The sequence below is a fragment of the Dermacentor andersoni genome, chromosome 3, assembly GCF_023375885.2.
Source record: "Dermacentor andersoni chromosome 3, qqDerAnde1_hic_scaffold, whole genome shotgun sequence".
Taxonomy (NCBI): Eukaryota; Metazoa; Arthropoda; class Arachnida; order Ixodida; family Ixodidae; genus Dermacentor; species Dermacentor andersoni.
Window position 1 is genome coordinate 93,012,241 of NC_092816.1, and position 26,912 is coordinate 93,039,152.

At 44.5% G+C, this 26,912-nt stretch overlaps 1 protein-coding gene across 4 annotated transcripts in view; it reads right to left on the reverse strand.

The window, feature by feature from the left end:
• Positions 1-496: 496 nt before the first annotated feature.
• Positions 497-26,912, reverse strand: part of LOC126542335 (uncharacterized) — a 406,338-nt gene continuing 379,922 nt past the window's right edge. For all 4 annotated transcript variants that reach the window (XM_055076589.2, XM_055076596.1, XM_050189368.2 and 1 more), the window contains 5 exons: positions 15,144-15,362; positions 12,815-13,064; positions 11,634-11,814; positions 3,248-3,387; positions 497-2,408 (listed from right to left, as the gene is read on the reverse strand). In XM_055076589.2, the coding sequence (XP_054932564.1) occupies positions 2,140-2,408; positions 3,248-3,387; positions 11,634-11,814; positions 12,815-13,064; positions 15,144-15,362 (1,059 nt within the window). In that variant the 3' untranslated portion in view covers positions 497-2,139. The remainder of the gene's footprint in view (positions 2,409-3,247; positions 3,388-11,633; positions 11,815-12,814; positions 13,065-15,143; positions 15,363-26,912) is intronic.

Genomic DNA, 26,912 nt, shown 5'->3' on the forward strand with positions numbered 1-26,912 from the left:
TTATCTTCTACTCACCTAGATAAGCGTAGTGATTAAATGTGTTCAAGCTTTTGTTTCAAGATTAAATTTTCTTATTTCCAAATGCAACAGTCAAGTGATTTGAATTCACGTTCCTTGTAGGTCCAATACTGGTACATACTCGTAAAAGGCAATGAGCAAGATATCCTTACCCAGAATGTTTGCCTAATTCGATACATACATAAGCCAAGGTAATATTAAACCTTTCCAAAGTTTCCTTCACTATCTTTCCAAGAGTCTAAAGAGCTGCAGAAAAGAGTTGAGTTTTCTTGCCGATCCATGCATTGTGCCAAAGTTTCGTAGTGTTAAGCCGCTCCCCGAAACTGCCTGTTACCTTCAAGATTTTCTGCCAATGTATGGTCACATCGCTTATTCTATATAAAAAAATGGTCACTGCTTTGACTTCACTTTCCATATTCAGCTGCAGCCTTTGCAGTCATTTGTCTAAGAACCCAGTTCAATGTTGCAACGCGAGACACTGATATCGCAACATTTTATTCAGTGCCACTGCACGAAGCCATGTTGTTGTAACAGGGAAAGAGAAAAAAAAAATGATAGGAAAGAATGTGACAACAAAGAGCACGATGCCGATTCTCTGCACTCGTGCCAACAGCTCCCCTCAGGACAACACTTGCATGTGTCCTCTCGCTCGTAAAAACAGACTCTTTTCTTGCGTCCGAAAACAACTATCTGCAGATGACAGTGCTGTCAATAAAACTCTTCTCGCACCTGAAACTGCGCCGCGTTATAGCGGTGGTGCGGAGGAAAACCTGCAAGAAACTGCGCGATGTTCGCGTTAATGGGCTCGTTTCAACTGTTCATCGCACAAAGCACCAGCTCGGGCTACCACGTGGTCTGTCATCCGCGATGTACCTTGTCCGTTCTATTCGCAGTACATTTGCGACACCACTCGGGAGTCTTACATGACCGCGCGTGCCGCCGTACCACACATTGAAGTGCCAGCTTGGAGAAGTCCGTTGGGCTTACTCGTCGGTAGAAAGACGTGCGCATGCGGTGTTTTCTTGTCCTTGTTCTTGTCCAAGAAAGCGCACCAGCACAGACGATGGGATGGCCGAATGGTGAAGCGCACGAAATGCCCCTTCGTCGTCGATACTACCACCCGTGAACAAACAAACAAACAAACACAACAGCTTGGGAGAAAGGTGTCGCTGTATGGTCGTGCGCCAAGAATATATTCAAACAACGTGGGTGGGATGACGAACTTGAATGACGAAGCACACGCATTTGGGCTCACACGGACACACGCGCACACACACACGCCCACAGCGGAATTGGTAGCGGAGGACGCTTAGGCCTAGCGCTCGGGCTAGGCCTAATCTCTGGCTTACGCTTAGCGCCCGAACACGGCGTTTTTCTTTTTTTTTTGTATTAGACGCAGTGCCGAGCTGCTGGCTGTCACGGGAGCTGGTTCGACCGACCACTCACAGCACGAGAGACGAACGCGCACACAGCCGGGGCACACCAGTTCTGGCGTTCGCACTCACATGCCCCATCCCATCTCGCCAGCCGCGAAGTTTCATCTTAACAGAAAACTAAAGCTTCTCGCGATTGTTTTTTGCGTTTGTTAGAGTATACTCTAACCCAAAACCACCATCGATACAGTCGTCACGAAGGGCTAATCAATATTTGCCACCCACACATGAAAGGACTACCAATCTGTCACACTATAATTCCTCCATTCAATACTGCACTTACTTTTAATGATTGGGATCACTGGCCATTTCATGGCCTATTTTTCTGAGGTTCTCAATGACATCACAACACATTTCATCGCAGCCCAGTGATTCGAAAGAAGATGCCTAGTCTTTATTTATATAATTATGGTATTCCTTCAATCAACCCCATGGGGTTCCTCGGACTAGAAACCGGAACTTGTTGTTTGTGATTCCATCCTCTAGCATTTGGCAAAGAGCAATCGTTTCTCGGTACCACCTGAGCTGTGTTGTGAGAATGTGTTTAGCTGCACATTAGGCGTTCATACGAGCTCACGGCCCACCCAATCTACTACTTCAATTTCTTTCATGTTTCTCTCGTGAGAGCGGCGGCGAGTTCGCGGATGGCGAGATGGGCGAGGGTCTTGCGCGACGAGGTGCGCCGACCTCAGGAGGCGAAGGCACCGTGGAGCAGGGCCAATGCGGCCAGCGCAGTCCTCAGAAGCAGCGAGGCGTAGAGAAGATGGTCGCCTCCCGGACGCAGCAGCGAGGCCGGCGCGGCGCACTGCATGCCGGGCAGTTCGACGAGCGCCGTGCTCGCGTGTTCCTCGGGCGAGGCGCAGCGCGTCTCTCGGGGCTGGTTCACCACGATGTTGCTCTGGCCCTTTAGCAGTAGCCGCAGCCAGATCAGCTCGCAGTCGCAGTGGAACGGGTTGTCTGCACGGGTCGGCGGGTAGAGGAGCATTTGAACGATCGGCATGTCAGTATGCGTTGAACATCGCAAGCGTAGCGTGAATGAGCTTTGCATGCCCATCTCAAGACATGACACGACCTCTTTATGTAATTTACCGTAAAGTTTTTTTTTTTCATTATTCACCAGTGAAACAGTAAAGAAGAAAGACACTGCCACTAAATGCTCCCGTACGAGGCACCTTTCTCGAAGACTCATCTCACCTACAGACCAGGATGGCCTGCACGAGCCTGGTTTTTTTTTTTTTTTGTCTGCATTTTAATGCACTCCTCTCCTAAGTGCTTGAAATCGGTATGATTATAGAAGTTACATAAGTTACATGCTTTTTCGAGTGCTTGAGTAAGGAAACACCAACAAACGCAATGGAATGAGACAAAACAGGTGAATCGCTTAACCTGTTTTGTCTCGCTCCTTTGTGTTCGTCCTTGTACTCCTTTCCTCCCGCTAGCGCAATAAATATTGAAAGTTTCTCCTATATCATGAACTCGTGTCCTATTGTTCTTCACTCAGTCCCCGTATGTGTGCGCTGTTACTCATTTAATATGCTTTACCAACTAGACCACCAAGCCATCCTTATGAACTTAATGTACTAATATGATTATGTCACGCGACATGACTACAATCTTATTTTTGTCCGCAATGCCACCCGATACATATCCACTTCACGGTAACCTTAAAAATAAATTGAATATCTAAAACAGCATTTCATTTAATGGATGCACCATAATGGGCTTTTGTGTAACTTAAAGAAATTCGAACGCTGTGCAAGTTGCCGCTGCCAAACGAAATTGCTGTCGTGTCATACCATGAACGTCGAGTATGGACAGTGTGCCCAGCAGGGGCTTGAAAACGTCGTACGTGAGGGTGACGATCTCGTTCGAGTGCAGATACAGCCACTCTAGCGAGTTCATCTCGTCAAAGGCACCGGCCTCGATGTAATGCACCCTGTAAACATAGAAAAATAGGTAAGTCCTAAACACGCTTCCAAGCAACGTGGTTCTACGGTTTACGGAAAGTGCACATACATCCTGAGCAATATTATTGCTACTCATGAACAAGCACGGATTGACTCGCTCTTGCACAACCAGCTAAAAGAAAGCGTAAAAGCCAGCTTCAGTGAACGAACAAAGCATATTAAATACTTAAGACGTATTCCTCGCAGAAGGCGATACGCCCAGCACGTTCGCTGAATTCATAGGCTCGCTATACCAGTTGCAGGACTGGACGTTGTTCACGAGGAACGGCGTATAAATCTATTTACATACGCATGTTCAATACCTAATGTAATTATAGGGTTGTACGTGCCAAAGTCACTTTCTGATTATGAGGCACGCCGTAGTGGAGGACTCCAGAAATTTCGACCACCTGGGGTTCTTTAACGTGCCCCTAAATCTAGGTACACGGGTGTTTTGGCATATGTTTAACACCTAAGTCCCTTGCAGCACTTGGAAACTGGAGAGAAACGTATTTATTCATGCGTCAGTCTTCTACATATTTTCTTCTTCTACATGCTTCGCGTATAGAACCAAGCAGATTTTATCTTAATGGCCTAGGTAGTGCAGTTTACACTTGGCTGTAAAACCGTATTATTTAGAAGTTTATTCATTATTATTAGCTTTAAGGAACACTCGTGAATGTTACGTGTGGTATTTATACAAAGGCATTTCAGAAAACCAGTAGCACAAATACTGCTCCTCAATTTCCAAAATCGTCTTCATGACCGCTGTCATAGCCCATCTGTATACTTGCTACATTCCTTATACATGAGAAGACTGTTCTTTCTAAGACCCTATTAAGGATGTCAGTGAACATTGGCGGTATAATGCAGCGGAAGTTTGATCGATGCAGCTACAAGTCCTCAATTTCGGTAATCTAATTCGACCTTCAACGTCAACTTTATTTATTATACTATTATGCAGTAGAAGCGTCCTCCTCGGCTAAAAGCTGCGTTAAGCAGCTTCGCTGGACCCAGGGGGCGTTGTACATGACGGCGCGAAAACCGCTAGTAGATCGTTATGTGCAAAATAAGCGCTAAAGAAAGTAAAGCAGTTCAAAACGTACCAAAACAACGATAAAAGTTTAATAAGGGCGATTTTAACATTTTTTATACACAAGCCTCTTGACATGATAACTGACATGTAATACAGAAACAGACAGCATCCAACCATATCTAATACAGATCAAGAAAAAATTAAACGCGGTCATACAATAAGCATCCTTATACATGAATATATATATGATTATAAGGAAACAAAATAGATCTTCGATTCTTTGTGTGACAAATTAGTTATGAAGGACTTTTGAGACGACTTCCTGCGTCGTGGACATCAATAATATCCATATTCCTTATACCATAATCAGATATGGTCATATGAGTTTATACAGGCACATGCCGGTTTTCATGTAAGATAACATGTAATCAGGTAAGATTATTTAACACGGGTGCATACGGTTGTCTCCTTTCTTCAATAGTGAAAACGCAACATAGCAACCAGTCATTTCAGATTTTGGCATAGATTCACACTCACACCCATACAGACACCTCTCAGTGAATGTCCGTTTCGTGCTCATGAAAAATGCGTTTCGTGTGGCAAGCAATTTTGTGCCCCATACCTTTTTTTGTAGCTCCGTGAATGAACAGAGAGACACGAGGATGGTAGGATCCTCAAGCGTAAGTAAATTAGATATCTCCAGGTCATATTTCTTCAAGCATAAAAGGTGCTATCCGATTCTTTGCAATCGTAACCGCTTAGAGCGTAATATTGCAGCATCTCTAGAAAATTGGCAGATCAACGGGAATCCATAAAAGCAAACGTGATTTGTAAACATGTTCTTTTTTTCTAAATTGTATGATTCTAAATTCAATGCGTTTTTCTCACGCTTTTTTCTAACTTCAGTGCCATGTGGCAAGCATCCGCTCATCACTACATGTTTTCTTCCATGCGCTTATTATAAACTTAGAAAAAGCCCTAATACGGCGTCAAGAGCTTCCTCGAGCCTCTCAAGAAAGAACCTGGCTTGCCTCAGTCTTCCACTTTTTCCCCCGTCGACAATTTTCCCTTTCCTCCGCGATAGACAGCAACCGTGAAGTGTCATGCGCCTCGCGAGGTACCTCTCCGAATCAATTCTTTACTCTGCGCTGTCTCAAAGAGCACGCTAGAACAACGGGCGTACCAGGGGCGCAGTACAAAGGCAACGAACAGGACTTCCGATACTCTCCAGATGGAGGGAGCACACGCCTTTAGTTGTTCCCGTCATAAAAGGGACTACGGCGGAAACAGCTGTACATGACCAGCCGAAGAGAACACAAGGGCGTCGGGCATCCGCGAAAAAAATAAAAATACCAAAAGCAAAAGTTTGCTCGAAACGCCCATTCACTAACGGTGGCGTGGCGATCATCGCAGGAAAGCTAAGGAATGGCCATCGAGGCGGAAGAAATGGGACGCGCAATGTGCGCGAAAAACAAGAAGAAAAAACGCGGGCGTGGATAAGAAAAAAAAAATAAACGACAAGGCGCAGGAATCCCGAAGAGGCGGAGAACAGCCACTGAGCCTGGCAAAGGGAGAACCCAAGCGTAAGTGTGCAAGGCAGTGTGCAACGTACACACTTTACTGCGTGAACAGAAGAAAGACGGGAAGAAATATTCCAGATACACATCCGAGACAAAGGAATGTTTCTGTAGCAGCGGACACAGCACTGGGAGTTTGTTTTAATGTAAAGAGAAAAGCAAGGAGGACTATAGTGCTCACCTCCGGGCGTAAAGGTGACAAAAGAAAAGCGTGACGTTGAGGGTAATCGAGTCAACGTTAACTACGCCCACGAGGTGGAAAGGCGCGGCAGGAGCGTCATCAACGTTATCCAATCCAACTAGGATGATGGTTTCTCTGCTGACTGTCTTACGATAAGCTCAACACGCAATTAAATGACCGGGAAACAGCATTCCACTGGCTGCTTCGTTTAACACTGATAATCGGAAGCTTGCGTTACCCACCTGCGATAACGTATAAGTTGTATTCTGTTAATTTGGTCGCTGCTTCATTTATCCCTTCAGTTATAGCAGATACGATTGGTTAATTGAGTGATGATATATTTATTTATTTATTTATTTATTTATTTATTTATTTATAATTCTGGGCGAAAGGAACTAATCCTTCTGCTTTCCTTTTTAAGTTAGGCGGCAAAACATTAAAACTTTTGTAGTTAACTAGAGCTTTTACGCATCAAAAGTTTCACAGTGCTCTCAATAATAATTTCCTTTCCTTGAGGTTTCTTTCCTCACACGGCTACGGATGTATAACCTCTTCGAATGTTAAGGAGCACAGTGTGACCACCGGTGTTCTGAGGTTCTTTACCAGTTAGATAATCATTTAAAATATTAAGGAGCTCAGCAGGAACTCTTTAGAAGCTTCAACCGGAAGCCATTCATGCTCTGCCAACACCTCGCAAAGTTTCAACCTGCCATTCCACTTCGCCTTGTTTTCTTTTTTTTTTGTTTTTTGTAATTGCTTTCTTAAAGGTGCCTCTGCACGCGCCAAAGACAGGATAAACAGAGAACGGGCACAGAAAAGCGATTATGAGCCGTTAAACGCTCACACTGCGAAGTAAACTAAACATAAGCGGCGCAACAAAGCGACAGCAGTGAAGGCGATACGAACGTCGCTTATCTGCCGCAAATGGAACGGCCGGCCGAGCCACCAGAAGAATGAAATACCAGGCTGTAATCGCGCGCTGCATCCACCATAGCCTGCAGTGAAAGGCGCATTAGCATCGACCCCATCACATCAGCCCGGAAGCGTGGCGTGAGAACAAAAATCCTGTGCATGGCGTTTTCTTCGCTCGACTGAGCCCGAATAAGAAGCGAGCCCATGGTCTTGTTGGTCCGGCGATACGTACGATTTGAGAAAACCAAAGAAGACAGGACGCTTGCCTGACCATTGTTTACTTGTAAAAGCATGCGGCGGTGAAACGACGAGCAATGAGTGGAAATTGATCTTGGAGAATGGGGAGAACGGAGAATTAGATTTTGTGTGCATCACTGCTGATAATGTGACAGCTTCCCCAACAAAGGACAATATGAAGACCCAGTTAGTGGAAATTTGATCTTGTTGGTTCATGATCATCGGGCTGTACAGCGCAGAGAGAACGATCACAAAAAGAACGAGACAACATAAAATGCGCAAACTACCAAGAGAGGTATATTTTTCCGGAGCACAGTTTTATACACTCCCACAAAGTCATCAGGCATGCGCAAATGATTCTCTCCTAAGAAAAATAAGTTCCTTATCGGAAAGGTTAACAGATGGGGCTAATATCAAATTATTTTCCGCATCAGTGATCTCTCTTGTAAACTTGTTATGCGTGAAGCTTACAACTGCGCATACACTGAACAATGGATCACATCTACAGGATTTAGAATGAATAGCGAGCCACCCATTAGGTGAATTTCTTACATACTTATTGCGTTCTCTTAGTCTATCATTAAGACACCTACCCGTCTGCCAAAGATTCTTCTTACCACGAAGGAGGGGGATCCTATAAACGACATTGCTAGTGCAGTGGACGAAGATGATTCTGCATTTCTTTTCACACTGCTTTGGTGTACTATCGCCGTATGCTCCCAAAAGGGGAGCAATATACAAGAACACTAACACATCCCATATAAAAGCGATATCTGCAAGCGTTAACTAGTGACATTTTCTAGAACTCTCAGTGGTCTTAAGGAAACTTAAATGCAATGCACAATGTCCAATCGTGGTATTACAAGGTATAGTGAACTGAACTCACCATCCTGGGGCCAAAGTTAGCAATGTGCCGCATAATATGAAATATATTGTAAATTCAAAGCGGAGCTTGGGGTGGTATGTCTGCGTACGATGGCTACATCACATTGTGGCAGATGACTGTTCAAGGTGCTAACAAACAGGCTCGATACACATTAGTTACAGCACTTCTTAAAAGCGACTACCACTGCTGAAGATCATATGGAAGTATGTAGGAGCTCCTCAAGGCTGACACATGGTTATCGTATCGTATTTCAGATAAGTTTTTTCTATTTTCTTGGCGCCAGACAGCCCACATTTCGCCGCTTCAATTGCTTCCATTTAGGCATGAGCGAAAAAAAGGAAATGCCACTGAAAATGACAGCTTAGCTACTCAAACATATAAAAATCAGCCGAGATGCTTTGAAGCATAGCCTACAACCTTGGCCCATCGATATCAAGCCACGACGCACAGGGGACGGATGAGTTACCTTATACGCTCCTGATGGCGTGGATGTTTTAAGGCGAAAGCCTTTCTAGGCTCGTGGCGAAGTTGGTGTCAGCAGACCTGACGGCCGGAGTGTCCGCCGAAGCGCCATCACTCCATATGAAGACAGATTGAAGACAGATTAAAGGATGAAAAATTATTGACAGTGGCAGTTAGTGAATGATGACGTTAAAATTGAGGTTGGTAGAGGTTAATAAGGACTAGTAATGACTAATAATGACTACTAATGACTTGTAATGACTAGTAATGACTACTAATGACTCCGAAATGACGAACATGTCTATCGACGGCTAGTAATGACCACAATTGATTACAAATTACGAAAAATGCTTAGTAGTGAGCAGCAATGACTAATAATGACTAAAATTACTTGTAATGAATACTAATTACTACGAAATGACCAATATGTCTAACGACAAATTGTAATGACTACAATTGATTAGAAATGACTAAATATGCTTAATGACCAGTGATGACTAATAATAACTGAAATGTCTTTTAATGACTGATATGACCAACATGTCTAGCGACGGCTTGTAATGATGACAATTAATTAATTAATTACAAATGACTAAAATGCCTAATAGAGAGCAGTAATGACTAATAATGACTGAAATGACGTGTAATGAGTAGTAATGACCAAAAAATGACCAATACGTCTACCGACAACTAGTAACGACTACAATTCATATGAAATGACTAAAAATGCTTAGTAATGACCAGTAATGACTAATGACTGAAATGACTTGCAGTGACTACTAATTACTATGATATGACCAACATGTCTCACCACTACTTGTAATGACCACCATTGATTACAAATGACTAAGAAAGGTAAGTATCGAGCAGTAATAACTAAAAGAAGAATAGTAAAGAGAAGAGGCAAAGAGAAACAGACTAATGATAAGAGAAGGAAGAGGGGGCTTTCACCGTTCACCTATTAGGAGAGATCTTAACGAGACCCTATGATGTTTTAGGTGCCAATGGAGTTTCTTTTTTGTAGCCACGTCTGCTGATATGGCGGCCAGTGGGCGAATATTCATTTAAAAACAACCTGCTGGTCGCTACGTTTTTCATCATCAGTAACAAGCAGATTCAGTTCACCAGCGAAGCCCGCTTTCCATAACCGCACCATTCTGGTTAACTGCTTTCTCTGTGTCGAACATCCTCGCTTTCTCGGTGCCGCTACTTTCTACCGCACACTGAACTGTCGGGATTTGCTTTTCACTCTAACTTCAATACGATGTTCCCGGTGCCATGAAAAAAAAAACACACACACACACAGAAAAGAAAATTTTGGCAAGTCGGGCCCAATGAAAAGCTCGTGGGAACTACGACGATGGACATGGCGCGAAGCCTGAGCGGCATCGATGCGCCCCGGAAAATGGAGATAGGGAATACGTTCATGGGCACATAAAGAAGCGAAGCGCCGGAAAGTGGCGACATCGACGACAGCATATATACGGAAACAACAGCGCGCAAAACGCGAAAGCCCCACTTATTCATCGGAAACGTTTCTCTTGTTTTTGTTTTTTTCGCTTTCTCGATGAAAGCGAACGCATTGCCTGAAGAAAGGGTGGCAACCGTAGCAGAAGAAGAGTGAATGAGTGAAAAAGAAAAGTAATCCAGAAAGAAGAAACAATAAACCTTTCGCGCTTTCTTCCGCGGCCTGCATCCCAAGGGTCTCTTGCGGTGAGATATAGCTGGAGAAAAATACAGCCGACGCATTTGCCACAGCATCAGCAAAAACAGTTTCTTGCATTTCTTTCGTTAGAATCTCTTTCATTTTTTGTTTGTTCGTCCGCACTTAGGAAGGTGTTTTCTACTATGTAAAAAGATGCACAAGCCGAACCGGGCAGAGAAAATGAAGACAGAAAGAGAGAGAGAAACAGGAGCTATCCGACAGTTTTGTCACTTGTCAATTTCTTGTATGAATTGTCGCACCCTTTTGAGTCGTCGTTTCCATTGGAGGGAAAGAGCTGAACAGAACGGCAGGATTTGGTTGGGGAATGAGGGGAGGAAGAGAGAAGGCTTCTACAGCCTCACTCGGGCGAGAGTATCGGGCCTGCGAACCACCGGCGTCCTTTTTTGAACATGTATTCCCTGAAGGGAAGAAACCAGCGCGGAGGCGAGGCACAGGAAAAATAAAGAAAAGGAAAAAAAAAACCTGTAAATAACAATAGCAGCATGCACTGAATTCTTAACAGCACAGGACCCCAATGGGAAGCGAAACCTCTGTGGCGCTATTAAGAACGCAGTTGCCGCTTGAGCGCATGTTGCGTGCAATAACACAAATCTAGTGACACGCTTTGCTTGTTTGACTCTGAATTGTAAACATATGCGGCTATAGTGCCGAGAAAGTCAAGTTTCCAGATAAGCCCAAAAGAACGCGAAATATAGACAAATACAAATGTATGCCAAATTCGAAGCAAAGGAGAAAAGAAAGCGGGAAGTACTTGAACGCAATAAGAGCGCAATGTATGTGCAGAAGTACACATACGTCGTCCGTTGTTGACGGATTTGTTGTCCGCTTTTTCGTTCGAGTTTATCGATGTTGCTGGGTGCTGGAATTTACCTTCGTTGCAGTGAGATTCTACGCCCTCAAACGTTGGCAGAAAGGTTCCTAAGCTTTTTTTTTTTTTTTTTTTTCAAAATTGCATTCCTTATCGTTTCAGTTATCACTAATGCCTAACTTCGAACTATGTATACACTTATGTTACACATTCGTCACAGCATCTCTAGAATGCAAGAAATGCAGTTTTTACTGTAACGCGTAACTGCCACATTGCATTCCAGTAATTCCCGGGCTGAGAGGTTAAACGTGCGAGAGTTTTAATTATTTCAAATTTTTCAACATTTCAGAAAGCTTTCGTGGTTCCATGTACCTCAGAGGACGTGAGACACCCACTGCCTCCTGTGTTTACCTGTTCTTTTGAAGGTACAGGAACTTGAGCGAGGCACCGAATCCTGCAAAAGCATTACTCGGTATGGCCGAAATGTTGTTTCCACGGAGGTCGAGCTCCCTCAGAGCGGTCAGATTCTGCAGGGCTTCACTAGGGACCTCGGCCAGGTAATTATTACCAAGTTTCAGCCATTCCATGGTCGCTGCGTCAGGGTAAAAAAAAATGGAAGGCAGGAATAGGGAGAGAGAAACATAACTGGGGGTTACCGATTCAGTTGTCTCCATGCATCAGGCTACAAACTGGTCCTATTAGCGGGAAAGCCTGCTATTATGTTATAGCTATCTCGGCGAAAACGCCAGAAACACCATTTATTCCACATACTAGTTCATTCCACGAGCTGGAAGCTTCAATTTTGCTTACTATCACAGTATTGCATTGTTTTTTATTGCGACAGTATTCATCATTATTAGCCAGTTTTATGCTCCCAGACGAAGCTGACCCCCAAAGTGGCCTGAATTACCCTGTCTGAAACTAAAAAATTAAATTATGGGCTTTTGAATGCCGAAACCGCGCTCTGATTATGAGGCATGCCGTAGTGGAGCACTATGGAAATTCGGACCACCTGGGGTTCGTTAACGTGCGCCTAAATCTAAGTACACGGATGTTTTCGCATTTCGCCCCCATCGAAATGTGGCCGCCGTGGACGGGACTCGATCCCGCGACCTCGCGCTTAGCAGCCCGACACCATATCCACTAAGCATCCGCGGCGGATGTGTCGCCCTCACTGACTCTGTCGTACGCCTTTAAATTTTCAAATTTCATCACACTACCCAAATCTCTGCCGTGCTCAATTGCCTTTTGCTTTCCCCTTGCACCTATTCTATAATTCCAATAAGCTATCAGTTATTTCCATCTCTAAGAGGCGACCGGTGGCATGATGAAGGTTGCCACATCTCGTGAGCATGCATTCTTATGGGTTTAAATTTTGAAAGTAACTATCCGTGCTTGACAGATGGCGTTAAGCGGAATGCGGATTAACTTCCCGCTGGATCTTTAACGTGTGACCCACTCCCGGTGCAACTGCATTTTTACGTTCAACTCCCATAGGAATGCGGCACGCGGGACTGCATGGCAGTCAAACTGACCACAAACATACGTCTAGCAGCAAAAAAAAAAGTTTCTTGCGCGTGGCAGCTGCTTACCATGGACTCCTAAGAATGCATCCGGGTGGATGTCTACGAGTCCGTTTCTCTCCAGCTCTAGTGAAACGAGCGACCCAAGCCGTGCGAACGCAGCCTCCGGCAGCGTTTCAATGCGGTTGTCGGCCAGATTGAGAATGTCCAGCGCCCTTCCTTCCAACGGAAACCGGTCAGGCAGCAGCTCATCGATGCGATTCTCGTGCAGCAAGAGTTGCTGCAGCACAGCGACTCCTTGCAGTGACTCCGATGGAACCTAACATGCACAGAGAAAAAAATCACAATTTCACAATCCTGCTCGTGCTTATTCAATATCGACAGGACCATCGCAACATCAAGGCACAATGGGAAAGTTCATTGAGAGCTCTCCAAGCAGAAGAAAGAGATTAGCTCTATCCCCGTAGTGCACAATAACTGCACTTTCGGCTGCACAAATTTGGAACAAGCTAACACACTACGCGAAACTGCTTCCCTGTCGCAACACAGCAGCATTTCCTAAATGGAAACAGAGGTAGGAAAGAGGCACTGTGGGCAAACATTCGCAAAATGAGCAGCAGCGCTTTGAGAGCGCTGGAATATTTCTTTATCTTTATTTTGTGCTCTTTTTGATGACACTGAGCTGTAGCGCATTGTGCACGTATCATAGAAAGAATAAGACAAGTAAAAGCGGATGACGTCTGATAAAGGAATATCCTTTGCCGTTCAATTTGGTGCATCAAGTTCGCATAGCCAAATCTGCTTATATAGCAGCAATGCGAATTTATAAATGACGCGTCTGTCCATGCTTAGCAGCAGCCTTGTGGCTATAATAACTGACGTGCCATGCCAACAGCTCTCTATGCAATAGGATTAAACGTTGAGCGAGATGGCATAACTGCATTTTGTAACAGTAGCGCAAACATACAACACACAAAGACCTGTGGCTGTCTTCGGCTTTGTGTGTTGTCTGTTTGGGCTTTTGTCACAAAAAGAAAGCAATCCCTATCATGACAACTCTAGCACAGCTGACCCACAATGAAAGACAGCTACGGGCTTGCAATATTCTGGGCGTATACCTTGCCATTTCTGCACTCTACAAAGTTCACGCTTAACAGAAGTCAACTTCTTTTTCATTGTACTGACACGTGTACTAGTGCGCTAACGCGGCCTGGCGACTGTGCTTGGGTTTGGACCATAATACGCCGACAGTGACGTAGTGAGAAGCTTTTAGGCCGCTATTTCGGGCCCTACAAGATCATCCAACGCGTTGGCGGTGCACTGAACTATGAGACCGTGCGAGGCACCGTTTTACAATCACTAGCGGTGGTGCTCACGACCTGAAATTAATCCATGTTGCGAACCTTAAGCCGTTTTAACAGGGCTAACGAACTTTGGGACCTTTGTTGCTTTCTTATTTTTTCTTTACGGTGTGTTCGTTTATTATTCGGTCTCCTGTTATGTTTGTGATGTCGAGAAGATTCTTTTTAAGAGGGAGGCATTGACACTTATGCTTGTTTATCTTTATGAGGTGACCGCTTTTCACCGGCTAACAAATGTTAAACCGTATCGCTCAGCGTAGAACGTGCCTGCATGTATGTGAAGTTTCTCGAATGTTATCGATTGATCTATTCTTTGCCTGTTGTCACCAAACCTTGTGTAATCTGATTGTATGCGCGACGCCAATTGTGTAGTACTTTGAATTCTGGAACCTTCGACGACTGATGTATAAAAGCCAATGCGCTTGAACCACTCATCAGATTTTCGACGGTCACCGACTTTGCTCACTGCTGTCATTGTGCTCGAGTTTTACTTGTTTTACTGAGCACAAGTTCACTCAACAGAAAATTAGACTTGTAACTCCCAGTTTTTGTACCACTTATTTCTTCACCGTCACTACACCGTGACTATCTACCCAAGAGATCATTCTGAGAATGCCCATTGGATATTGCCATTTGTCTTTCGTCTGCCACATAAAAACGTGAATAGGCATTTGAAGAAATTATGTTTCAGCAACTACTTTGAAAGAGAAGCAGTGATTGTTTGAATTTACTGTAATTATCAAGCCGAAACGGTCGACGGTGGCGAGTTCGTAAACGAAGGAATTATCTAAAAAGTGTTAAGACACGTCTGTTGCTCGCTGTGCGAGAAGAGTATCATTTACATTCCCACAAATCAACTCATATAATCTAGAGGCTGTTGTCTGCGAACACTGAGTGCGGCAGAACTTTCTAGTCACTTTGTTTCAAGGAGCTCCGCATCTCGAAGCTAATGGCAGAAAAATAGAATTTGAGCCTGGAATTACACTGTTCATGTTCTCTTAAATTTTTACGTGAACTAAAATGTACTCGAGAAGGACCTGCGAAAGGAGATTTCCGCCCAGATTGATGACCGTAAGGTTTCCGCCGACCCCTTGAAATGCCATGGCGTCAAGCGTGACGATGCGGTTGCCGAACAGGGACAGCCTCAGAAGAGACACGAGGCCACGAAATGCCCAGGCACCCACGCTGCGCATCCTGTTGTAACTCAAGTTCAGGGACACCAGGGACCGTAGGGCTTGTAGGGAATCCGTGGGGACCTGCAGCAACAGAGAGTGGAAGCACAGATTAGTGTCGGTGAACTTTCTTCTGTCATGGTTTGCTGCGTAGTAACAAACGTAATACCGATCTCAAAGGACGTCAATGTTTCTTTTATGATTACACGCCTCTAAAAATTTATATCAATGGTGTCCTCGCTAATTGAGGTGGTAGTATGTCGGTGTATTGAGTACGCTATTTTTTTTTTTTCTAGGGCAAAAACACAACTCTTCGTTCGGAGAAGCTCTGGCGATTGGCGTGCAGCTTTCACTAGCATCATTAATGGCTTAGACTTAGGAACACTTTCAGCGCAGGATCTTTTTTTTTTTTTTTGCAAAAATACGGGACTTGATTCAGAACGAGTGCCACATAGCCCCGGACTAGGGCATACCGCACAACTCCTCGTGTCCCGGCAATCTAAGAAGATATGCTGCGCCATTCCTCGTCTCACAGACCAGCGCAACAAAAAAAAAAAGAAAAATAAAGATTAGAAGAACTACCGGTTTCTTCTTCGGTGACTAACCGGCTCAGTCGGAATAGAGAAAGTAGACGAGAAAAGACAGCCTTAGCGGTACAGAAAGTACACTGAAAACGATGACTAAAATGGCCTTTGGGCAGCTTATGCGCACGAGGCATGAAGCAACAGCCCACCCTGATGACTTACCCTGGAGGAGAAAATTGGTCTTGCCTGGCGGAAATTCGTTGTTTTGATATTGCTTGAAGTGTCGAAACGAAACGCCATGGCTAAAAATATTATTGTCTTAATCTACCATTGCGTGCACTTTCGTAAACATCAAGCGGTATAGGACTAAACTGTGCAACTTCTAACACATGTTTCGCGGGAAAATCTTAAACGCCTTATTCGTGGCTTTTTTGCCGACAACCCGATTCACATCCGGTCCAGCTTGTCTCATCCAGCTGTTTTCCCATCAATCAAGCTCATTGCACCTCTCACCGCATCGGCCATATGACACCAAGGTAGAAAACCGAGCAACTTTATTTTCTGTTCAGTCTCCCTGCCTTTCTTTACTTCCCCTTTTCCACTCTAAGGAAAACTATATGCTTAGAGATCTCTTACAGATCGCCCCTGTATGACATTCTCCCCATATCCAACAGCTTCCGAAATATTTTCTTTTGGGTATTTGTGCGGAAGAACAAGTTGAAGCCTCAAAAGTCGGCAAGCACTTCAGGCCACGGAACGAGGTTAAGCTAACCACTTTTTCTACATTCTCCTGGAAAAATTATTCATGCAATAGCGTTATGTGCGCCCTTTCTAGCAGAAAAACGCACTGTGTTACCTAGAAACATGGTCCGCGAAAATTAATAGCCAGTATGCAAATCGAGACATTGGGTGAGGTGGCGGACGCTAAGCCAGAAAGAGCGAGAGAAACTAGATGGAGAAGGCAGGGACATACAGGGAGAAAGGCTTCTGGTTTGCTACCCTACACTGAGGGAGGGGTAAAGAAACAGGGAAAGAGTAGCGAATAAAGAAAGCAACTGCGCGCGCAAAAAACAATGGGAGCGTATGGGGAAAGCCCAGGAGTATCACATTCTCGCTGATTGGCCACTCGAACGTAGAAAATCCAAAAGCGATGTTGAACAGATTGTTGCATGAATAAAACAGCCATTACACAGAGCACTATCTACAGGTATAATAACAAACCGGTTTGCAAGGCTGAGCTATACAGCTGTTAACTCACACAAGGGCCTGTTCGTAGTCGTCTTCTTCAGCATTACCTTCACTTTTTCGATGAGCACACTTTCCAATATTACTTTCGCGGAGAATCAAGAGGCGTCCTTGCTATTCTTTTTTTTTTTGTACATTCTAAATTCATAAACACGAGTCTTAATAAACGGTATAGCATGAACGCGTCATGGGCGTCATCATCGTAAGCGCATTTTGTCTTATCTTGATCGCTTTTATAACTTACGCGCGCCGTCACGCAACTCAGCAATGTACATGGAGCGAAAAAACAAGAGCATAAACTGCATTGTTGGTTACAAAAACGTAGGCAGTAAAGTTTATATTAGCCATATGATGTAAAACTATTGATGCATTGCTCCTCCTAACACGGGATAGCCTTTTTCCCCAGCCTCAGTCTTTCACAGTGGTTTTTCAGAACGCTGTACACAACAAGGAAGCTAAAATGTGAAAACAAGTTATGCAGTGTTTACTCAGCCCGCAATAAAGAACGGTTTCTCCAGCTAGTTTTCAGTTCTGGTGGTGTGGTGGTTATACCAACGCGAGGAATAACACTGGGGTTCAAGACATCGCATGTGACGACCTCAACGGCGGCAGAACTAACGGCTCTGCGTCATGCACTGGAATTCATTGATTCTGAAAGACCTAGAAAATGGGCTGTGTTCTCTGACTTAAAACCAACATTACAGTGCACGCAGTCACGACGACGTGGATGTCATGAACAGCTAACATACGAAATCGTGAAACTTCACCATCAGGTCAAACAAAAAGGTAACGAGGTTGTTTTTTCGATGGGCACCTGGTCATTGTGGAATCAGTGGCAATTATTCCGCCGGCAACCTTGCTCGCACAGCACATCAAGTAAGCACAGCGTTCCAATTCCGCTTTTGAGGACAGGCGCCACAAGGTTGCTTCGACAACTTGCACGCAGTCTCTCAGTGACTGAGTGAAACTCGCCAAATTTCAGACTTACACGACTGCATCCAATAAACCTCTCACTGCAACTCCGACCTCCACTCGGACTTCCACGACGTGAAGATATGCTTCTCTGTCACCCTTTGGTTAGGAGTTCCCTTCACAAAGAAATACTCTACATTAATTGAAGTGACCGACAGTGCAGCATGCGAGGTCTGCTACACTGAAGAAAATATCGACCACCTGCTGTGCCACTGTCCACGATATGCCCCAGAAAGACAAGAACTTGCTAACGCTAAAAAAAAACTGGACAATCGGCCGCTTTCTGTGCACGTGCTGCTGGAACACTACCTCCATCGGTCGTCGGCCCATAAAGCGATGACGGCGCTTTTGTGCTTCTTGACCACGACGGGCTTTTGTGAACGTCTGTGACTATTAATCCAATTTCGATTAGACCACACGTGTCAGCGAACTCGCCGCTAATTTCCTTCTTTCCTTCCCTCCTCTCTCTTCCTCTCATCTTTGCTTTCCCTTTCCCATTCCACGGTGCACGGTAGCCAACCGGTCTTTATTCTGGTTAACCTCCCTGCCTTCGGCTTTTCTCTTTCCTCCTCCCCTCCAGCCAGTTTTAAATAGCAAAGCAAGTATCTTAGGACATTATTTGTATCATTCCTTAGATTTAGGTGCACGTTAAAGAACTCCAGGTGGTCAGCATTTCCGGAGTCCTCCACTACGCCGTGCCTCATAATCAGAAAGCGGTTTTGGCACGTAAAACCCCATAATTTAATTCTTTTCGTATCATTCCTTTTCTTTTTTATTTTTCATACTTCTTGTCTTGTGTCATTAGCTAGCGCGAACAAGCACTCCATTCGATAAACTACAAGGAGAAATCACCCTTTTCGGTCGAATGATATCAAACGAAAGGAATCGGAAGATGTATATATTTATATATATTACGTAACGACGACCGTAGCCTGTTCTCCGATGTCCTCTCGTTAATGGTCGTTATTGTGCGCTCAACCACCCGTCTCTTTGTTCAAACTGAATGTGCGCGTACATAATTTGAACCTACACGAATTCACAACAAGTAAGTAGACAAACTGCGCGTACGTATTATCGCTTTGCGCACCCTCGCGTTTTGGGCGAATACAGGCTTACACTTCTACAGAGGCACATGGACGCAGCTTTAGTGAATTAAGTGAGGGCTATTGTGCTTTAGCCCCAATTCCCGTAAAGGTTTCTCCATTGTCTCCTCTGAGATTATTGATCTTTTCATTTCCTTTCATTTGTAGTCTCTGAATGTTGAAAACATTGCCGACGCTTTCCGCTCCCTATTGTGTTCTAAAAGCTTTAACGGTAAAATGAATTTTTCTCCATCTATCTTTGTTTTAATGCCCGGGGAGTAGTATGACAACAAGGGTCCCTATTACGCCTCTAATTCCGTTTGGGCCCCGCGTAGTGTCCTTTAGAACATGTTGTACGATTTGTGGCTCGGGGTCGCAATAACTAACTCCCATGCCTTGCTCAATGTCATGGCCGACAGCCCCGCCTGCGACATATGCAGATGGGGTGAGAGACACGCAAAAATCTTTCTTTTTTCTTTTTTGCAAACACCATAGAGCTAAGAAAGCAAGCAATGTGCACAGATTATGGTAGATTGGACAATCCTCATCTATTAAAGCATAAAGCTATGGGCGAATGCTCCATAGCAACTCTACGCAGATGGACATATCACGCGCACCAAGTTCCGGACCTCTGTAATGGCCGACATAATAGATTTAAGAACACTGCCAACTAGAACTGGATTGCGTACGTTATTTCTTTTGTGCTCCTCTCTCTTTCTCTCAGCTCACCCCTTTCGCCTATGGAGGGTAGCCAACCAGAACTATACTTGTGGTTAAGTTCCCTGCTATGCTAGTGAACTTTTTCTCTCTCTCTTGTTACCTTCATCCCGGCCCCATCACTCTCGCTTTCGGAGGTACCGAAGAGTTAGCAACTGCGAAGAAAAGATGGAGACGCTTAAGCTTCACCTTTAAGAGTGGAACGCGATGGCATTCAAAGATCCCTGACTGCTTATTATGCTTCCCAGCAACTGGAGCGTACGTAACCGTAATGCATACCGGAAAAGCCTGGCCGCAAACTCTAAGCACGAAGGCGGGCTTTCTGGTAGAAACGCGGCCTCTTGCATAGGCCACGACGGACGGACGGACGGACGGACGGACGGACGGACGGACGGACGGACGGACGGACGGACGGACGGACGGACGGACGGACGGACGGACGGACGGACGGACGGACGGACGGACGGACGGACGGATGGATGGATGGATGGATGGATGGATGGATGGATGGATGGATGGATGGATGGATGGATGGATGGATGGATGGATGGATGGATGGATGGATGGATGGACGGACGGACGGACGGACGGACGGACGCGTCCCCTCTGGAACGGGGTGGTGGGTTGCGCCACCAAGCTCTTGCTGTTATACTGCGTAATGTCCTACCCAGGTTAAAAAAGGAAAAAAAAAACACGATGAATTCCCCTATTGAAGAATTCCCCCGATGAACCACTATTGTGAACTATTCTGAACGATGCGACAGAGGGAGCTCCATCTGGAGTTATTGCAAGTAACCGGGCACGCCACTCCGCAACCCCCGAGATACTCACGCGCCGGCGCGCGCAAATGGCGGACGCCGTGGCCGGTCTGTGAAAGGTAGGATCGCTGGAAAAAAAGTTTCTTTGTGTTTTCTCGTAGTCAACGTAGTCAATGTTTTGTCGTATAGTCAACTTACAATCCGACGCTACCATGACTGCAGGTTGTATGTAAGTCGTACACTAGAATTTTTCTACGTATTTTAGCTTGAGAAATTCAGTTAGTTCATTACCAACCTTGCGCCACATGGAGTGCCAGGGTACAGGTGGTTCGAAAATCTTTTTTTTTTTTTTTGCCGATACGAAGCCCGACGCTGGATTTTCTGCGACACGGTGTACTCAACGTTATCGCGTTAAAACGGAAGCCGTTGGCGTGAAAAAGTTCCAATGCGGTCTGAGTCAGACACGTGCAGTCAATATTTCATCATCATGCAGAAGCGTACTGTAATACAGCAAATGTTGTATCTCTGTGCGAATATGCATATATGCGCAAAGATGCGTAAAAAGAAAAGAAGGAATTCGTTAAATGTATACATTTATAAGTTTGTTTCTATTCCTTGCACACTATCGTCATTCTTATATACATTGACAATCCCTGTCCCTAACTACAACATATTATGATTCTAAATTGCTGCTGCTGACTCAAAGATAACAGCAGTCCAGCGTAAATTTAATGAATACGTTTACGAAGGTCGCTTACACAAGCGCCTGGAATTCACGGTAATTATGCTAGTGCAGTAGCAATATTGCTAATCAATTTATTGCGCTTTCATAATTGTCTTATAATATCCTTAAGTGTCTCCTTAACCCAGTTGCGCCTGTTCTTCGAGCACGATGCAGCGACAGCGTCGCTTACTCCCCGCGACTGTGTGTACGACGTCCCTCTGCGTATATTAGATTGCGCGCGCGTGCACGTTTTGTTTACGATGCCGTCGCTGCTTGTTTCGCAGAACCGTTCTTCTGTGAAATACACTATCTTGTATCCTAATGTCACAATATTCAACGAATGTAGATACACTGCAGCGACACTCGAAGGTGCTCCAATTACTCCTTCTTGACCCATCACGGCGACCTTCGTATGTCTGCTTTTATCACTCGGTCTGACTCTTTGACCTACAACATTGTGCCTGTTCTGTCCCATTGAAGAACTTTATTTGCGCTACTGTCCTAATGACGCACAGTTAGTTTCTCTATTTTCCGTCTAATACATGCATAATGCAGTAGGACATCAAACGGTCTACGTCTAACTTCGTGTATTAAGCTCCCTTTACTTTTCTCGACCTTGCATTTTCTATATATCTCGTGATTGCACCTACACAAAACACCGTCTAGCGCATACCCCGCACCAGCTTTTACGCACGAACGATCGTAGAAGTCAGATCTTGCGGCCCGTGTCGAAGCAACTTGCGCCATTCGCACACGCGCCAGACTTCGCGGCAAGAAGAAGAAACTGTAGGAGCGATTGCGAATACCATGCGCGCCATGATCAGTGCCTGTTTCCTCAGCCTGAACGAAAAAGAAAGCAAGTTGGATAGCTGCGACTAATGAGGCCAAAGGGGACCGCACAGGAGTCGAGGGGATATTGCCTCGCCTAATACCTCGCCGTGCTTTCTTTCCCTCGTAACTTGCGCCTGGAGGTCTAGTGCACGCTCGTTATTGGCGTCCCCCTTGCAGCATGCTTCTGCCAGCCTTATCCGACGCACACGAAGCCCACGTCTTGTTTTCCTCTGTCCCCTATTTGCTTTTTTACGACAATCCTAAACTAATTACTGACAGCCGGTACTGATCATAGCTTGTTTGTTTTTTTCTTCTAGTTTTCTTCCAGACAAGAACATGGATGGAGACGGCCGAGAATGCCACAAGGACGCCCAAGCTTGTTTTGGTTTTGAGGGAGCCTTTGCCTCCCTCCCTCGTGATCTGATTGTGTGTGTTTGTGTGTGAGGATTATTAGATCCACTCACCGAACCGACTTCTATTAGTTCCGTTCGCTTTGCGGGAGCGACGAAGTTCAAACGAAGAAAATATGGCTTCTGTGCTTGGACGAGCCCATGGTTTCCAGCATGCTTAAGTGAAAATTGAAAGTTAGGTTGAAAGTTATGTCCGTATTTCTGGTGTAGTGTTATCTCGCGCGATCTGGAAGGCTATACACATGGAATCTTGTTCTTGGGAAGCGGCGAAACAAAAGTATACGCCACACGGAAGAAAAAGGCGTGCAAGGCTATGAAAACGTAACATTAGAAACAAACAAAAACAAACAAAAAAGCAATGCCTTGATTTGGGCAAGTTGGTTCGTCTTGACAGCTTTCATAAAAATGCGCTAAAGACGAAGACGAAGTCGAAGGAAGACATACGACAGGACTTCTACAATGGGCTCTATCCTCTCAACAGCGCCAGTCCTGTCGTATGTGTTCCTCCGACTTCGTCCTTAGCGCTTTTTTTTTTATGAAAACAATAAAGCAATGCATTTTTTTTATTATTTGCGTGACGGAGTAACTAACAAGAGCATGGTCAAAAATTCAGTGAGAGAAATAAAATATTTGATCCCTTAGTGAAGAGTGTGTCATAGAAAGCACCACTGAATTCCACGGTTTCAAGCAGCTACTATTAGGCAAAGGAAAAGGTGACTAAACTAATAAATACGCTCGCTCAGCATCTACGTTGCAACTTGACCCGAGAGTTATATATTTGTCAAAGATACTTTGTCAAAGAATTGCGCAATGTACGCCCGCGTCTTGTTCCTTATGTTCGTCAGTCTAACACTAAGCGCAACAGAGTCATGAAAGAAATCTTGTTCGTACATTCGCGGAATGCGAAGCAATAGACAACGTAAAGCTAGAGCGAGGATTTTCGACACAAGAGACACAGCATGGTGACTGTATACTATCTGTCTCTGTTTCTCCCTACATTGCCGTGTATTTTCCTCCCTAAAACAAATCTAGAGGGAAGGAAAAACTACAGAAGTAAATGCAAAAGAATGCTACCCTTTCCCGTGCGATGAGATCTTTATTACAACAGATTGGCGCTCAGCACCAAAGAACCGCCACGGTTTTTACGTTAAGGGCCCCGTGTCATAGAAAATCCGGCGCCGGTGTCGACGGAGTAGTTCGTGAGCAAAGATTTCTGTATATATTTAGGTATATGTATATGCGACGCCTTGATATATGACTAGCGGTATATGCGGGTTATATTGCCGCTCCACTCGATCACGGAAGTTGCTCACACCTTGTCTTACATTCTTGACAAAGTTATTCGTCAGAATTTTCAGAATGACAGCCCACAAACAAATCTCATGAAACAATACACTGACAGCGCATCCCTTTTATGCTCAGTCTTCTCAGACTTATATAATAAAAGTGCGAAACAATAACAGAAACATGAAAATGGTGTAAGTTTTTTGGCGCCACTGTGCACTACCTCAGGAGTTGGCCCACGCAAGAGACCGCCTTTCTACCAGAAAGCTCGCCTTCGTGCATAGCGTTGGCCGCCAGCTTTTTCCGGTAATTAAACATTACGGTTACATAAGCAGTAGTTGTCGGGAAGCGTGAGAAGCAGTCATCGATCTTTGAATGTTATCACGTTCCACTCTTCGAGGAGAAGCTTAAGCGGCCTCCAAGTTTTTGTTCAGACTGGTATTACCTTCGTCTCTCCGTATCATTTCTTTCTTTTCATCCCTTAAACCCCTTCGCTTGTGTAGCGTAGTAAACTGGACGTGCGTCTGGACGTCCATCTGATCAAGAAAAGTTGAACTGGATTGTTCTGAAGTGCGCTATGAATAATGACACTGAATCCAGTCAATGGTGCCCGCGGTAAAGTCATTTTCTCGTTCTGCGTCGATATGTCTAGGACTGCTGCACGCAAATTTGGCCTGAAAGCTCGCAGGATAGAGTAATTCAACGGTCTGTTTACAACATTTCACTGCACTGGTTCCTAAACGGCTATGCGAGGGACGCATTATAAAATAATCGTCGAACTAGATTTTTTTTTTTATTTTCAAGCATAGGCACTTTACAAGTGCAATTTAGTATACCCTAGAAAAAAGGATGCATTAAGCTAAAGGTTAAATAAACTTACAGGGCCTACATCTAAAGCATCATTTTAGCAAGTACACATGCTTCAGCCTCATAACATAAACTCTCATAAAATGGACGCATCGGAATAAAAGAAAAAAGAAACGCTTGAGTGTACACATACATCACGCGGCAATCTACTCCAGATTTCAAAAGATCTTGTCTTGCATCTTCCATGAAAGACATTCGGCACGGCTTTCCGAATACAAGAACCTTACCGCAGCAAAAGAACTCCAAAACGCAATAAACCAGGCAGAGTGTACCGATAGCGACAAAAATAGACTGCAGGAAAAAAAAAAGAAAAAGAAAGGAAACGGGAACGTTAGCCTGAAACATACGTAAGCTTCTTAGACCCAGGCGAATTGATTACACAAAGCGGCTAAACGGGCTCAGCGCGCAAAAGGAAAACTGTGAGCAAGAATGTCAAAGACGCAGCGCATTCAACAGAATTTCGTTCAATCTAGGAATCACATAAATGTGCAAAAGACATCTGCATCTCTTCGGGCACTTCCATTTATTGCTTTTAATAGGCCATATCGGCACACAAGAAAAGACAAAGAGACAGTCTTTTGATGAATCCTGGAGAGCATACGCTATGCCTGGCGTTATGCTTAGCATGCTACTTTAGATGAATATAATGGAAAGAGTGATGGTAAGTCCAGTGGCACGTTACAGGCACACAACACACACAGGAAATACCACTATAGGCAACAATATACGCTATCTCGTTGAGTTTTGTTTCCCTCAGTAAGATCAAAGCTGCCCTCGTTGCACGAGACGCACAGGCAGTCCATAGGCCAAGCGTTGAAACTCAAGGCCTGATAGTCTTTGATGATTAGAAAGTGCGTACATTTGGACGTTTTTTTTTTCATATATTATGATCTGCGTGTGCTGATTAGGTACGTTGCAGGAAGCAGGCAGTGGAGATTTTATCCATTTCATTATGAATAGAAACTATTTTAGTATTTGCGACATTTAGCCGAACGGAGTGGAGCCGAAAGGAGAGATACCCAAAGGATTAGGGAAACAAACACTGCAACAATTTAGAAGCGACACATTTACGACTTTAAATATTTCATTCTTATTTTCCTCAATTAGATATAACGTTCTGTTTGGTTCAGGTGCGAGCTTAGTTATAAATACTTCGTTAAAGAAAGATTACAAAGGATAAATGCGCAGAAAACGCCATCTGAAAGAGTACCGGCTGTGATGGCTTAGGGGTTCTGGCGTTGCGTTGTTAAGCACGAGGCCCCAGGAGAAAATCTCATCGGCGTGTCTCATTAGCAAATCGTGGTTTGGCATGCAAAAGCCAATATTTTTTTTTTTTCATCTGAAAGACAACCTTTATCAACCACTAAGTTGGATGTCAATCAAAACAAGAAAACACACTTCGTCTTGTTTCTCGATGTCTATAATATTCCTGTAAGTGACGTATCAGTCGATCATAATAACGAAATTGCCGGTGCTTAAGATGGGAGCAAGAAGTAAACATCCTCCCTGCTTCTTACGTCATGAATATTACATTAAAGCATTTATAGTGGCTTCTTGCAAACACTCTGCGCATGTTTAAAAGCTAATACGCCTCTATGATTGTTTCTTTCAAGCGCACCCTTTCGTATTTCGTAAATCGCGTGGCTTTTGGTGGGCAGAGAGCCAGGGGTTTCCACAACAAGATAAGTTGGAAGTTGGCGGGCGTGACTTCATGTGCGTTCCTTATTCCCGTGTCGTTTGCATTATTGAATCCTTAATTGAAATACTTTTCGTTTTTTTTTTTTTACAGATAGCGATTGGAAGTATTTACAGGCGTTCCGTGGCTTCTCTTGAAGCTACCAGTTTTAATTTTCCTGACTCAGATCTTATTCCACAAACTTCCATATGCTGACGAGCGTTATACTTGCTGCTTGACGGGTTTACTTTTTGTACACTATTCCGCTTCTCACCGACGCGCACTGTTGTGCGCACCTCGCATGTGTTGCGCACATTTAAGCGTTTTAGTGAATACCGCGTTGGGTAAACTCTAAGGAATGAATAATAACAAGAAATGTAAATGGCCACGATCACTCGCCTTCATGATCATGAAAAGCAGTGCGAATGAACTTGCATCGTGTGTCAACTACCACCAAAAAAACCTAGCTCACACGATAAACTTTCTTAACCGTTTTTTTTGTGTGTGTGTGTGGCGCAGAAGGTGGTATGGGCAGCAATTCGTAG